General features: G+C 36.4%; 1 protein-coding gene across 2 annotated transcripts in view; it reads right to left on the reverse strand.

Moving 5' to 3' along the window:
- LOC129358834 (rho GTPase-activating protein 42) overlaps window positions 1-14920 on the reverse strand; it is an 89854-nt gene that overhangs the window by 48968 nt on the left and 25966 nt on the right. For both annotated transcript variants that reach the window (XM_055028027.1, XM_055028026.1), the window contains exons 2-3: window positions 14050-14145; window positions 8091-8152 (exon numbers count right to left, since the gene is read on the reverse strand). In XM_055028027.1, the coding sequence (XP_054884002.1) occupies window positions 8091-8152; window positions 14050-14145 (158 nt within the window). The remainder of the gene's footprint in view (window positions 1-8090; window positions 8153-14049; window positions 14146-14920) is intronic.

The raw sequence follows: 14920 nt of genomic DNA on the forward strand, positions 1-14920 counted from the left end.
TGTTGGCAGTTTGAATGTTCCCAAAGAAAACTACGGGAACTTCCAAGATTTGCTAGCAGATCTTGATTTAATTTTGAGTGGCCAGTCGCTCATCCTAAAGGTTTCCAATAGTGCTATGTTTTTTTGTATTGTTCATTTTTTTTCAATTTAATTTGTGGATAAAGGCTGGTACTTTTGAATTACATTTACATTTCTTAAAATGGATGGCATGGTGTTGAATTTTGAGCTCTTTTAAGCTATCTCCTGTGGTTCCTGAAGTATGTTGAGGGCATTTTTAATTCTACAAATCATGCAGTTGGTAGGCTAAGGTGTGGCCAGTGAAATGGTTAAGCGCAGTTAGTGATTGAACATAAGAAGTGATTAATTAGTAACAAAGAATAATTTTGCAGATGTTTTTTTTTCTAGTTAAACTTGTTTGACATTAAAATTTAGTTAATGATCTGAAGCACGCAACTGCGACAACTGAAAAACAAAGCAAAGCTTGAATAGAGCTCTTCAATTATTTAGATTATGAAAAAAGTATTTATGAAAGAGTAGTTTGAGGACTATTTACAGATCTTTAAACACCACATACTTGTATCAATGATTGACCAGTAATGATAGACTCTGGTACATTTTGGCTTGTGAAAACTGAGGTTTTAATTTAGCTTTGGGTAAAGTCCAGTCAGGTTCGTCCAAACACTCCTCAGACTTTCATTAAACGAGCCACCGTGAATGTGGCAGAGAACAATGAGGGCCTTTATTTCACTGAACTGTTTCAGGGTCAACGAGACATTCCACAGTTCACAGGGCAGCACACAAGGTACAGACAGAGCAGGAGTCACTGTACCATTAAATCCTGAGAAAACAGAAGCATCACAGACTCTTTTGGTGTCAGCAATGTGGAAAACACAATCTGTTTAACATGGAATACAACGTAAAGAAAAGGGGTGGGGGGACATTTAACTGGACCTGCTTTGTTGGATTTATCATGGATCAATGTCCAGTGATTTGCTTGTATGTGCAGTTCTGTTAATCTGCTGAACCAAACACCCAAAATTACGCTAAGTCGCACTTAGAGCAGAACAAAACATTAAGGAATAAAAATATAACCAGGATTCTTTAAGTTCACATTTATAACTGAGAGAGAAGCAAAGTGAAACAAACAGCTTAAATATTGGATGAGATGTACTGAATGATGCATCTGTAAAAGTCAATTTGCTTATATCTTCAATTTTATTTCTATAGCCATGTACCACCTCCTTTGGTTGTTGAGTACATCAGTCGCCCTTGAAATATAATCAGTAACAAGCAATGTTATTTACTGCAGTAATTTCCAACCTATATGCTTTCTATTTGAAAGAGAGAATATACAAAGAGCAATCAGGCTTTTTGTTTAGTTTTTGAAACAAAAACAGGAAAACACAAATTGGCTTTCAGTGCAGCCATAAAAAGGCTGTCTCTTTTTTTCTCTCGCTGGGTGATACGATCATCACTCCAAAGCCACAGAATCAGGGCACTGCCCTTCCATTCCTAAATGCCATCCGTGCTCGGTGGTGCTGAACCTTCTCAAACCATGCAGAACTTGAACCACTTTCACTCTCTTTATGATGCTGAAGGGGTGATCAACATTGGGAATTGTGAACATTTTCTAAAAAGACAGAACTTCTGTAAATTTTCAGATTGAAAATACCACACCTGGATAGTTGGCAAGCCAATCCCGGAGAGCAAAAAGAGATTGCAGATAGATTTAAGGTCTGGCTACTCACCAAGCTGGCAGACAACTAAACACTTCATGCATAAGAAGCCTGCAGGAATTTGGCTGAAAGTAAAAATTTTCTCCTCTGGTACCTTGGAGAAGGATTGAAATTTGCAGATTTATCTTGTTATAACCACAACCTTTGACATAAATTATCTGCACTTCTGGAATCTGGCCTGGTTTGATTGGATGAAGCATCTGTGAGCAGAAGTATAAGAGTCCTTCTCAATTCAGTTTCGGTCAAGACTGACTGGGCCGCTGTAACACATAAATATGCTTTGATCTACATTTCAGTTCTGAGTTTTCACTATGTGTTTATAAACATTCTTCTGCTGGAAGGAGCCTATTAATCTTTGAGTTTTTGTTGTATAAGTCCAATCAGAACACATTCCATTTTGTGATTGCAATATGAAAAAATCTGAAAACTTTTGGGGAGCATGAACACCTTCATAAAGCACAGCGTACTATGTTCTCATATTGTACTGTGGAAATGATAATTAACATTCCTGTAAGGCACAGGAGTGTTGTAATTTTCAGCTGTTTTGCATTTCCCTCTGAATGTCTTAATAGTTTCAGGCCAGAAACGGTAAACTGCAAGAATCTGCATTTTTATTTGAGCAACTGCTTCTGAATGTCTACACCCACTGTGACTGAACATTTCCTTTTATCAGAGAGTGGTCGCAGCTAGCACATTTATATACTGTGATACATTAAGATTTAAAATCTTCCTGAATAAGAAAAACACCCTCTGGCAGACAAAAATGACATATATATCAGAAAGTCAAGCCTCAACTAGTTTTTCCTCACAATATTTCATGTTCTGACCATGTAAACTTCCCCTGTTAGGAGAGATTTTCTAGATTAGGTGAAAGTGTGTTGATTGCAGCTGTGCTAATTGAGTTCTGCAACCCTGCTGTCAAATCACAAACCAGACCAAGATGAAATGCAATAAAATTAATTTATTTTCCTAGTTAATGCATACAGCGCACATTGTAATAATTTTGATTTGCAAACCATTCTTTTTTGTCAATTTAGAGTTCCACATTGCAGAGAATGTTTACTGAGAACAAGTGTAGTGACATTTTTGCATTAATCTGTTTTAATCAGATTAATTTGAGAGGGATCATTATGCATGTGCAACATCTTGAGAAAGTGAAATACGTGCTGTGCTCATCAGTGGATTGTAGTTTTTAAGCTGCCATCCATGATTTTGCATATTTAACTCAACACAATCCATGCGTGATAGTTGGAAGTGTCATAATGCAATGCAGTGATACAACTGTCAGAAACCAGCATTCAAAGTCAGTTTGAACTTCACTCTTTGCTTTCAAACAACCTAAAACTCAAATTCCTGTGTTTCTTTGCTGGTTAAACCTTATGAGAGTGTTTTTTTTTTCATAAAATCTTGAAATACTCAAATGTTAAAACAATGTTTCGGAGAACCATTTAACTCTTAGTGAAAAGTAATCCAATTAATGCTATTGTTTTTTATTTCTCACACACTAAAATGATTAAACTGTTACTACCAATGTGTCTTTTTATATCTAAAAAGCAATGAATTATTTATCAGCTGAAAAAATATCATTTGCAGCCTCAAATGGGCCATTGTACATGCCTGTGAGCTTCAGAGAAGAGGTTGAATTTCTGGTTGGTTTAACAACAGTTCAAATGTCTCTTTCTTGAGAGAAAACATTTAGCTCATTTTACTGTGCTGAAATACATTTCCTAAGAATGTCACAGGGCTTTTTTGGTTTGTAAACACCTTTAATCTTTCACTACTTTAGTCTTTAGTCTTTAAAAGACAGCCATGATATTAAATTTTGAAGGAACACTAGTTCTATTTTAAGGTTGGGAATCATGGATATATTATAAAACCTTGTGCAGATTTCTGCAACACTGACTCTGCCTTACCAAACAAGATTTGATTGACATGAAAATAATAAAGTGTGGAAATTGTGTTTAGGTCACCGATGCTGACTCCTGCCACCATGTGATTACCTTGACTATTTCTAATAAGGAGAAAAAAAATTAATATGAACGTGAACATATTAAAATATATAAATCACTGCTTTTTTATTTTAAAGTCAAATAAATACAGATATATCGCTGCTGAACATAATTTAAAACAAGTCAAATTATTTCTAGTCTTCATCGTTTTCTCAAAAATAATAACTTTACATATTCACTCCTGACCAGATGCACACGTTTCTCTACAAAGTTAAATAGCATTTTCACATGCAGCAATGATGACACAGCAAATGCTACTAATTCTATATTTTGAAGATTTGTTTATGTATAATGGAGTAACTTGGTTCCTGTCTAAGAAAGAAATTCAAATAATTGACTTTTGTTTATGTATCTTTCTTCCATCAAGGAGATGGAAGAAAGATACATAAAGAGTCCAGTTTAGTTTTAAGCGTAGAAGAAGAGATGCCTCAATTCAAGGCTATGGCATCCCCCAATGGCAGCCCCAATCCATAAAATGGTTGCTTTGGATACATGAGTAAGTATTTTGAATAATTTATAATAGATCTTCAGATAAAGATAAAGTGACACTGCTGTAAAAACTGTGAAGAAAAGGATTTGCTTTGACAAGAGAAGCCAGTACAGATGTTTGTTGCTACTCATGGTCCCACCAACGTGCCAAACAATAAATGAGATGGTAGCATCAGCTTGTATCTATATAAATGAGCTTCAAAATGAGGGCAGGACCTGCTGCAGCTTATCAAGCAACATCACTGACAGTTTAACACCCTCAAGACATGTGATTCTCTCACAGTGTGTATAGGGCCAGTGATGAGAATAGGGCTGCATTCAGTTCAAAGTAAAGCAGCCTCCTATTATAACCATCTCTGAGAACTATATGAACGTTTTCATATCACAGAGATTTAAAAGATACTAAGTTTACATATGACAAATTGCTGGCACTTACATCCCGAGAGATTTAAAATGCGTGCGAGCGGAGAAAAGAAAAACTCTCCCAGCGTCACCAACACTACGATCACAGAGGAGAGATCAGAGGCGCGCGCATCTTGCATATATTCCAGACATCTGATGAGATGCAGACTGCAAGGTGAAGAGACAGAGAGAGAGAGAGTAAGAGAGAGAGAGAGAGACAGAGAGAGAAAAAAGGGATGATGCAAAGAGGATTCTTTTAAAGAAAGAAACAAAACAGATGAGGGGGAGACAGAGAGCTATGAATAGAATTTTACACTTTTAAATCTATTACAGATAAAGTACTGAATCATATAAGCTTCTGGGAGTAGCTGTAGATGCTTTGATGTATTAAGTTTTTTTTTTTCCCAATTACTTTGCAATCATGCAGTCTTCTTGTTGTCACACAGTCTCCTTCCCTCTCAAGTGTGGCTTCATTTAATTTATCCTCTTCAGTTTAGCCTCTCTTCCCATATCAGACCAGCTTCTTTCTGTTTTCTGGCACTCTTTGAAATGAGAAGATTTAAAACAGAAACCCACAAAAATGCATTAATGTGCATCTCTCCTCTTGCTTTGTTTCCACAACTTGTGCACACACGAGCTGCAGGCGCATGAACCTGTAAACCTCCATCGCCTCTTGCTGCCATCCACACTTCTGCCTTAGCTTTGTGATTCTCCTTTGTGACATGCGCTTGCAATGAAAACAACAACAAGAAAAACTAGGCGTGACAAAAAAAAAAAATCTCCTCTGATTATTTGTGACAGGCATCAAATGAGGCACAGACAACAGCAAACGTTTAAAGAAATGGTTGAAACTTCTTTGTTTCTTTAACAAATCTTATATTAGATACACAAAAAGCAAAACGAAAGCTTGTTATAGGCACCGCAAAACAAAGTCTCTGCAAACTGAGTAGGCAGTGCAACAAAAACAACTTTGTTTGCAATAATGGAGTGCATCCATGAAATGTTTTATCTACCAATGCCTCTTAAGAGCTTTAACAAAAAGCTTTTTTCTATGACTCTATATACATGACTCAAGGTCCCACTAAGTGAAGTCGAAGCACTAATAATAAATTATAAGAGGCACATTTTCACTCTGGCTTTAAATACAATCCTGCCAATTAACAGGCAAACATTTTGTTATCCAAATATTAGAAATATTAAATAAAATTCCAAGTTAATCTAAGCATCTTCAAAAGGAAACATGCTAAAAGCTCAAATGTCTTGGAAAAATGGAACAGACTTAGAAATACAGTGACACCTAATCACAGTTTAGTATTGGCAGATTTAATTATTCATCGATTTTTCTGTGGAACGTAACTTCAAATTACTAGCAAAACATTTGTGAATTTTTCGTTGAGTTCATTTAAGATATTCAAAAGAATATGAAGTTAAAATATTCAAAAATATTTTAAAGTGCTTTTTGACGTGATTTACTGGCATTATCAAATCAGCAAATCATGGAGTACCATTAATTTTCCTTTGTGCTAATTGGTTGTTGCCCCAAGAGTGACAATACGAAGGATTGATGATATTAGCTTCTGCTGTAATGCCAGACAGTTCCCATCATGCGTATCAAAGCAGCCTCAGTTTTGGATGCATTTGTTTGAACTATTAAAATAAGCAGTTTACACTATTTTCAGAGACGATCGCAAGTATTCACAAATTTCAGGGTGTGGATGTCAAACACCAGGGACCTATAATAGATTTGAATAGTTCTGAGGCCAGAAAGTTACATCTCTATGTGTCGACTGGTCACCAACATTTAAAGGAAATTGGAGATGATTTATCCACTAATGGGGAGAGCATGCAAAAAGATATAGGTCAGGATTCAAACCCAGGACATTCTTGGTGCAAGGCAACAAGACTACCATCCGCGCCAACCTAAAGGCGCAGAAGTGTGATCTTTCAACAGTTTGCCAAGCAATATGAACTCTAAGAGCAAATGGTAGTTATAATGCATGTAAAGTCACTGTAAAATGTTCTGTTATTTTTCTGGTTCAATGTAAGGGTTAGATGAATACAAAAATGCAGTCATTAACTAAGTAACATGGTGGTTTGGTAATCTTCCATTTAAATATAATCATGTTCTGAATTATGGTTACAATACAGCGGATTCAGACAAGTGTTAAAGGCCATGCTCTACTGACAGAAGTACTCAGTCTCTGGCAGTGAAGCGTGGCTTGTAAAAATGGCCTCAATGCTTTTAGTGAAACAAAAACTAACAATATTGATTAATGGATTATACAAATTTTTGTATTTTTGCTTGCAACATTTGCTCAACACAGCAAAGAGCTACACTGTATTTACTGAGGTGGCCCTCATTTTCAAAGGGTAAGTCTATCATAAAATATTGAATGTGGATAGATAAAAGCTCACCCTGAGATGTCAACAACTCCAGTCCAGTCAGAACCAGTCTACAGAGTCCATCAAATTAAGGAGTTTTAGTAATGCTAAAATTATGTTATCATTGCTAAAAACTATTTCGGGACTTGGGGAGTGCAGTTGTGCATAACTAAGACACCCACTGAGAAATCTCTTCCACCTCCTTTGTCCTTGGCCTTAAGTCATGCCTGGTTTGTCTTTAGACATCCAGCCATGTTGGAGGCTTGTTTTCCGACCTTTAGACCAGCCATCCAGAACTAGAACCACCCATTTCTCCTCTACCCAATATTGTTTATTATATTTTGATTAGCTATGCCTCAATTTTGTATCAAAGAGAGCACTGTTTTTTTTCCCTGCATGAATTGCAAATAATCAATACCACTTAAGCAAAAATTAATGTGTCTTAGCATAAGGAAATGCACATTTCCTTATGCTTATTCCTTAAATGTTCCTTATGCACATTTACTTTCTCATTTAGGTAGATACATTTATGAGTTAAAATGAATCACACATCAAGTCTTCTCATTTCTTTAGAGCCTATGTCGCTTTTCATGACCTTTTGTTTTGAATAGTTCATGTGTTTTAGAATAAAGAGTGTGGCATTTCCAGTGCTCTGCCATGTCAAAAATAATTTCTTCTTCCTAAAATGTCCTAAAATTGTATAACAGATATCAATCGTAGTCCTCAATTTTTATTAAATAAAATTGGGTTTTGTTTAATAGCTTGGGGATTTTTTTCTTACTCAAAAGTTGCATAGTAATCAACAAAATCTGTATTTCCACCTCCATTCAATAACTAAAATGGTTAAACCTTAGCATCTATCAAACATAATAGTATTCCTGTCCATAGCGCAGACAATAAAACACAATTAAAAGATAGCTTTTTACTGGTAATGTAGTTTTTGTAAGAGGGGTTTTGTGTTTTTTATTTCTTCTGTACACCAAGTTATAAAAAGCACAGTCAATCAACTGACACAGTAAAAGGGGTAGCAGTGTTTTGTTGTAGTCCTGTCATGTTTCTAATGTGTTCTTACCAAGCGCCTTCTTTCCTCTTCAACAGTGTTCAGCAGCTGGGAGAACTCTTTGAATGACTGGGCTGCAAAAAAGCAAACAAAAAAAAAAAACAACAACTTGAGAAACAACAAATAGGAAAAAACTAATAGTTTTAAGTCTTGATATGCAAGATATCCTGAACAGACAGCAGCTTTGCACCAGAAAGATGAGGCAAAAGCATAAAGAAAAACAGTGCTGCAGACGTTAAACGTGAGACGTTTCAGAGACCTCTCACAGGACAGAATTGTGCAAAATGTTTATTTGCTTTCTAGCTTCAAACCCTTCAGAGCAGTGCATTTCAGAATATAATAAAAGCGTGCAGCTGTCCAATTTAAACCCAAGCGTCACCCAGCAGTAAGAAACAATACCTCAATCCAATGGATTCCACTGATCGCTTCTCTTTGCTTTCATCCCCTGCAAGGCTTCACAATATACTGCCCCGATGTAAAAGAGAGTGATGAGGTGAAGATGTGTTCACACCATCTGGGATATACTTCAGCAGCCTAGATTACATCCTGCATGGCCAGATGATTTCAGAATACAATGTATTCCACCTTATCTGCTAGAGAATTGTGCCTTGATAGCTTCACAGCTTCATTAAGTAGAAGGCCTGATACAATTGGCCTCTGCTGGAGAGCCCCTGTGTCACTGCATGTCCAGGCATTTAGCAGTGGTCGAGCTGGGCTGCTTTCCAACACAGTAATATCATTATCAGCCCCGACAGCCTGGCAAGGGGACCCATGCATCATTGTGGACACTCGGGTCTATTTGCACACTAAAGCTTTCAAAAACCAGGGAGCAATGATTTTGTGCCAACAATCTTGCAGGCAGCTGGCCTTCTTTGAATGCTACCAGCTCCTTTATCAACAGAGCAAGGCTACGAGGGGGTGAAGGCCACAGCGGGAGCCACTGATGGGACAAGATTAGGAAGGAAATGGGAATCAAAGTGGGGTTACAGCTTGCATATAATTCACTTGTAAATGGAGGAAAGGCAGTAAATGTGAAGAATCACTTACACTGTGTTCCAAATTATTATGCAAGTGATATTTTCTCAGATTTTCTTAAATGGTCAATGCAAATGTTGGTCAGTGTAATTTTCAAGATATGAACTATTACAGTATAAATCAAATTTCACTGAACAAAACTCCCCATGAGAACAGTATTTTTTTCAAAAATAAAAAACTCAAAATGCACTGTTCCAAATGATTATGCACAGCAGATTTTCTAAACATTTTATGGATTATAAAGAACTGCAAATGGTCATTCTTTGAATGTGCAGCATTAAGTGTTCACATGTACTAAAATCAAAAGCTATTTCAATCAAAAAAAATTTAACAGACCAAGTTTCATTTTATTATAGGACCCCTTCTTTGATATCACCTGCACAATTCTTGCAACAGCTGCTCTGTTCATCCAAAGAATTTGTCTAATAGAAGCCTTCCTCATAAAGCCTTCATCTGTACAAACCCATCTTTGTTATGAATCAGCCACAAATCTCTTCACAGTACGATGATAACGCTTCAGTTTTTGTGAAACATCTAATGTTTTTATACCTTGTCATACAGCACCTGACACACAATACCATATATAAATTTAATATCACAACAAGAAAATGTTATCTTTATGACACTCAAATTCAATTTGCATAATAATTTGGAACACGGTGTAGAGGGTAAAAGAGATCTGTTTATAAAAAATTATAAAAACAGAAATTTTTTTGTGTGAGTTTTTCAATAATATTATTAATGCTGTGCACTAATCTCGGTTTTTCAGTTTCTTATTTCAAACTGGAAATAAATTACAAAAATAAACCAAAAAACATAACAGGGTGCACAAATCTGAACTTATTTAGTTTCTGAAATGCACATCTGCACAGAAATATGCATAAGTTCGAATGTACACAAAACATATATATCCCTCAGCATAAAAATAACATATTTTGCTGTTTATCAGAAAATGCAGAACTAATTTAAATTGGTTGGTTTCTTGACAAAGACATGGCTCTTGAGTGTAGCAGTTAAATTTTAAGTTAGGATAAAAACATTGTCAGTTGAGAAAAAGACAAGTTGTATGTTAGAAAAAAACAAGGTAAAGTTTTTTTTAAGTTAAGAAAGCAACCATCAAGCACAGTGACGGCAGGATCATTCTGAGGGGCTTTTGTAGTTTCACCAGCAAGTAAGATGGGTGAAGTGCCAAGAATACAAACCAGAGACAGGCAGAGAAGGGATTTGAACCTACAACCCATCTATCCCAGTTGCCTCTAGTGTTGGAAGGGGTAGGAGCCTCTTAAAGAGACAAAAGCCAATTTAAAGGCAACGGATATGGTTATGATCCAAAGTCATATTTATTTTAAGTTATTTTTGAAATATCCAGCATTTTCAAAACAACTGAAGGCAACAGTTACTTAACTGTGCTATACAAATAACACTACGTGCCTGGAAAATACATCTTAACCCCCTTTTAATAACTTGTGCCAGGAAACCAACTGTTTTTTGTGGATTAGGTGGACCTTTCATGCTAGATTTAATAGTTCATTTTGGCTTGTTCACATCAAACTTCTCTTCTCCCCAAAAATGATTTTAACAGCTCTTAAGGTCTCAGTGACTGACCTTCTGAGGAAAGGTCCTTCAACTTTAAAAAAAAATTTACATTTCTATGGCCACATCAATCCCTTGGCCCCATTGATTCCTAGATAACTGACTGGCATGTGAATGTCACTGCAGGAAGTCATCGAGGGAAATCAATAAAAGGTCAGGTGAACCCGTCTGACAGCACACACAACATCCCAATGTTTTGCGGGGAAGCTCGGTGCATCAAAGTGGACTGCACCAATACTGCATCAAGATCCTTGGTGGCATTCACTCAAGGGTCTGGCCATGTCAGTCAGAAACTTGGTTTCATTGATGACAAGATTGATTTCAACAGGCTGTTTCATTTTTCCCCTCAAATAGTTATCATGGCCTTTTCTCTCTGAGACACTGAGTGAATACAGCAGTGTGGCTAAGAGTGTAAATGGGAAACTGGCCAGTCACTGAATTCACAATTATAACAGAGGCAAGTTTACATTATATTTGCACATTTAAAATTTGTTCCTGACATATTCTCAGTTCACTTTTGTGTGCTAATTGCTTAATAAAGACCAAAATCAATTTATAGGTGAGAAATTAAGATTGCTATTGTTCCATCTGTGATCAAAAGATCTTTTATTGCAGGGCTGGGAATGTGAGCATTGCCTCAAATTAAAGTGTGCTTTATTCTAATGAGACTTCACTTTGGGTGTGGATTTTTTCATTTAACATAATTAGCGCGTGCGCCCCATACAGTTACTGCAGCTTTGTACGGTACTGGTCATTTAGCATTCTGATGAACATTAACGTCTCAAGATGAGGAGGTCGATATCCTGTTCAGCCCTCACAGATGGTCAGTAATTCAGCAGACCACGGCACGGAGCGGCGGACTTAAGCTGGGGATAATGAGTAGGATACAAAACAAGAGGCGAAGGAAGAGGCCAGACTGACAGTCCTGCCCATTAGAGTCGGTGGATCCCCCTGCACAGCTGCTTTCAAATACCTGTTGGAGGCTGGACGATTTCCACCTCCATTAATCTCTGACACTGATCACAATTAGTCCTTCAGATGTCCTGGAGGCTTGACAAGAGGCTGCACAAGAATCCGTGTGAAAATAAAAGAAGCAATATATGCTATTTATTAGCATTAAATAATATTTAAACCTTAATACCTAGCTTGGGGTCTGCAAACTTCACAATCCAAAGAGCCATTTCTCCCTCAAATTTCTAAAAACAGTTTTGCCTGGAACCGCAAAATCTACACAACCTCTCACAAAGAGAAAAAACTAAACAATCATCAGCTTATATTTTTAAAGTACTAGCTAATTGGGGCTGCTGCATATTTTGAAAACTTGCCAGAGGTTTTTTTTTCAGGTGAAATTCATGATCATATGTGAACAAATACTTAACTAAGAAGCATTAATACTGCATTTTTCTGCTGTGGACTCATGCAAAGATAATACCCAGACACACTATCCAGCTATTGGAAAAAAAAAAAGATAATCAGTAGATTATGTTCATATCATTGATCATATTTTGTTTTTGTTTTCTTTGGATAAGTTGTATCCATCTATATTTGTAATGAAAGACTGGGTCTTGAGTTTATCAATAAATATCTGGGTGGATTCAATTGTTTTTATTATGATTTTTGTTATTAATATTTTTATCTTATTTAATTAAAAAGCAGTATAAATTGGCCTTTTTACTACATAAAATCTAAAAATGTTGGCATTTGAAATAATTTATAACATTTTCTGATTTAAAAAAAACACAACAAAAGATTTGAAATAATAGAATGATCACATACTTAAAGAAAAATAATAATGAAAGAATAGTTACGAATCTCATTGGTTTTTAGACTGACACAAAAATCTTTGTCATTCTGTTCGTATTATTGCATTTTTTTACATGAATGTCTTTCCTGTTCTCTTTAAATATCAGAACAATGCTTAGTTTTATAATATTATTGCTCAAGATTATCAGGAGTCTCTTTAAGGGGCCCACATGGTTACAGCTACAAGTTTCAGAGTCTTGGCCCACACAGAGTTAAGATTTAGCATTTGGACAACTAATAATTCCTAGCTTTTTGCAAAGCTCACATAAGCCATAAGACATTCCTTTTCTGAATACTATTTTTCAATTAGAAAACTGGTTCTCAGACATTTTAAGCTACTATTGTAAAAAAAAATAAACCACATTTTTTTCACAGTTTTGATTAAAGTAAATCCACAAAAAATGCTGGATTTTGTAGTTATAACATGATGCAAATGTGAAAAATACATTTTTGAGATACTGAGTAGATGAATAAAATGTGTACCTGGCCAATGGCTCCATCCATCTACTCCTTTTTTTTTTTTTTTCTTCTTTTTGGACTGTGTGTACATGCATGACAATGTGGCAAAATGTGCTAATCTGTTTAGTAAAATGCAACAGCCAATTAGCATGCATGTTGCATATTTTGGAGAAAGGCCAAGGTTGTGTGTTCTCCCTTTCGCAGACAAGCATAATTGCACTGAAAAAGCACAGCTGGCATTTGTATCCCTGCCCCCACCTTAAGCTATTGTACCCTCAGGCAATATACTGATCTACAGTTGACTTGTGGTGGCAGACAGGCACCTCTGCATGGCAGCTCTGCTGGACTGGTGTGTGAATGTTTGAGCAAATGGGTCAAAGAGGAAAAACAAGGTAAAGAGCTTTCCAAAACAGAAGGGTCAAAAGAAGCTTGCAATTATAGGCAAAAGGTCATTTGCACATCATAGCCATAAATACTAAATAGCTGCAAACACTAAGAACATTTATGGAAAACCTCCAACATAAAACCAGACCAGACAACGCTGCAGCACCTAACTGCTCGAAATCAGCAATAAAAAGAGGTTTCCATGAGTGGAAAGGAGGCTGGTTTTTATAAATTTCTTCAGAATGACAAGATAATTGTTTGATTGAAGATATTTTAAAGTGCATCAAATGGAATACTGTAGTAGTTTCACACCATTAAAAATAATATGAAGTCATTCAAGGCACTGAAAGAGAATTGAGCATGATGCATAAATCACAGGAGAAAATAAACTGTTAACTTTGGTTAAAGCTTTTGGGATGTGGGACTAAGAGTTAGACTGATTTGAGAACCTTTAGAGTGAAGAAAATGAAAAAAACATATCCGGTCATGAGAGTTTGTTCCTTGGCTCTCCTCTCATGCATTTGAATCTCATAAATCAAGCTCTTAGCTTTTGTTTTTTTAAATAATTTACAAAACTGGTATATTCTGCATTACAAATTGCAATAAAGCAACAGTTTTCCCTCCAGTGACTTTACAGAAGTTTCTATAATGAATCTGAGACAAATGACACAGTTGTGCCGTGATAAATGACTCTTACCAATGTTGACCTCGTCATCTGTCTCAGCATCACCTATGCACTCAAACTGGAACTCCTGCAACGACTGGGAGAACTTCTGGACAGCAGCAGAAAGACCTGGAAAATAAAACAGAACAGAAGATAAAGTGGAGCATATCTGAATCTGTCACGAAATAAAAACAACCAATGAATTTGTTTTCATATTAAATCGGCTGCAGTAACTAGTGCCCCAGAAAAGTAATTGAGTATTTAAGACAAAATGTTCTCCATTTTGTGCTGTGTAATATGTACTGTGGTCTAATTGTTTTCTGATTATTTATGAAATGACTGGTGTCGTTTTCTGGCACCGGAGCACAAGCCATAGGGACATGAGAATGCCACTGGCTCAAAGTTTGGAAATAAAAATTATGCCAAATTATATTCACAGACTAAATCAAACTAAAATTCCTGCAGCGGACCGCCAACACCTGCTCTCAGTGCCTGACTCAGACCAAATATGGGAAGCCTCAAAGTCCCTTCTTTATGAACCAAAAGTCATACGGTAAACAGAGTTGCTTCGCAAGGAAGCCGAGTCAACAACTACCAACCTCCGTGATCCTGACAGTGTGCAAAATGTGTGTGCCAAAGACTAGCATACACAAAGACTTCCCTATCATCACAAAACACCTTTAATGACTGCAGCATCCAGCAGTTTGTAAAAGACTTAATGGTAACTTTAAGTGGTGTCATTAGTTAAATAATTATTTTTTTCCCTTTTAGAGGGGCTATGGAGGGCTTTCCCCCCCCTTTTAGTTGTCAGACAATAGCAGCCCAACAATTAACACTTAATGTGCATTAAAATGATGCAGATGAATAAATCCACCAGCACCTTGAGATTTATCATGTTATATTA

The sequence above is a fragment of the Poeciliopsis prolifica genome, unplaced genomic scaffold (genome assembly GCF_027474105.1).
Source record: "Poeciliopsis prolifica strain line A6 unplaced genomic scaffold, Auburn_PproV2 SCAFFOLD004, whole genome shotgun sequence".
Lineage (NCBI taxonomy): Eukaryota > Metazoa > Chordata > Actinopteri > Cyprinodontiformes > Poeciliidae > Poeciliopsis > Poeciliopsis prolifica.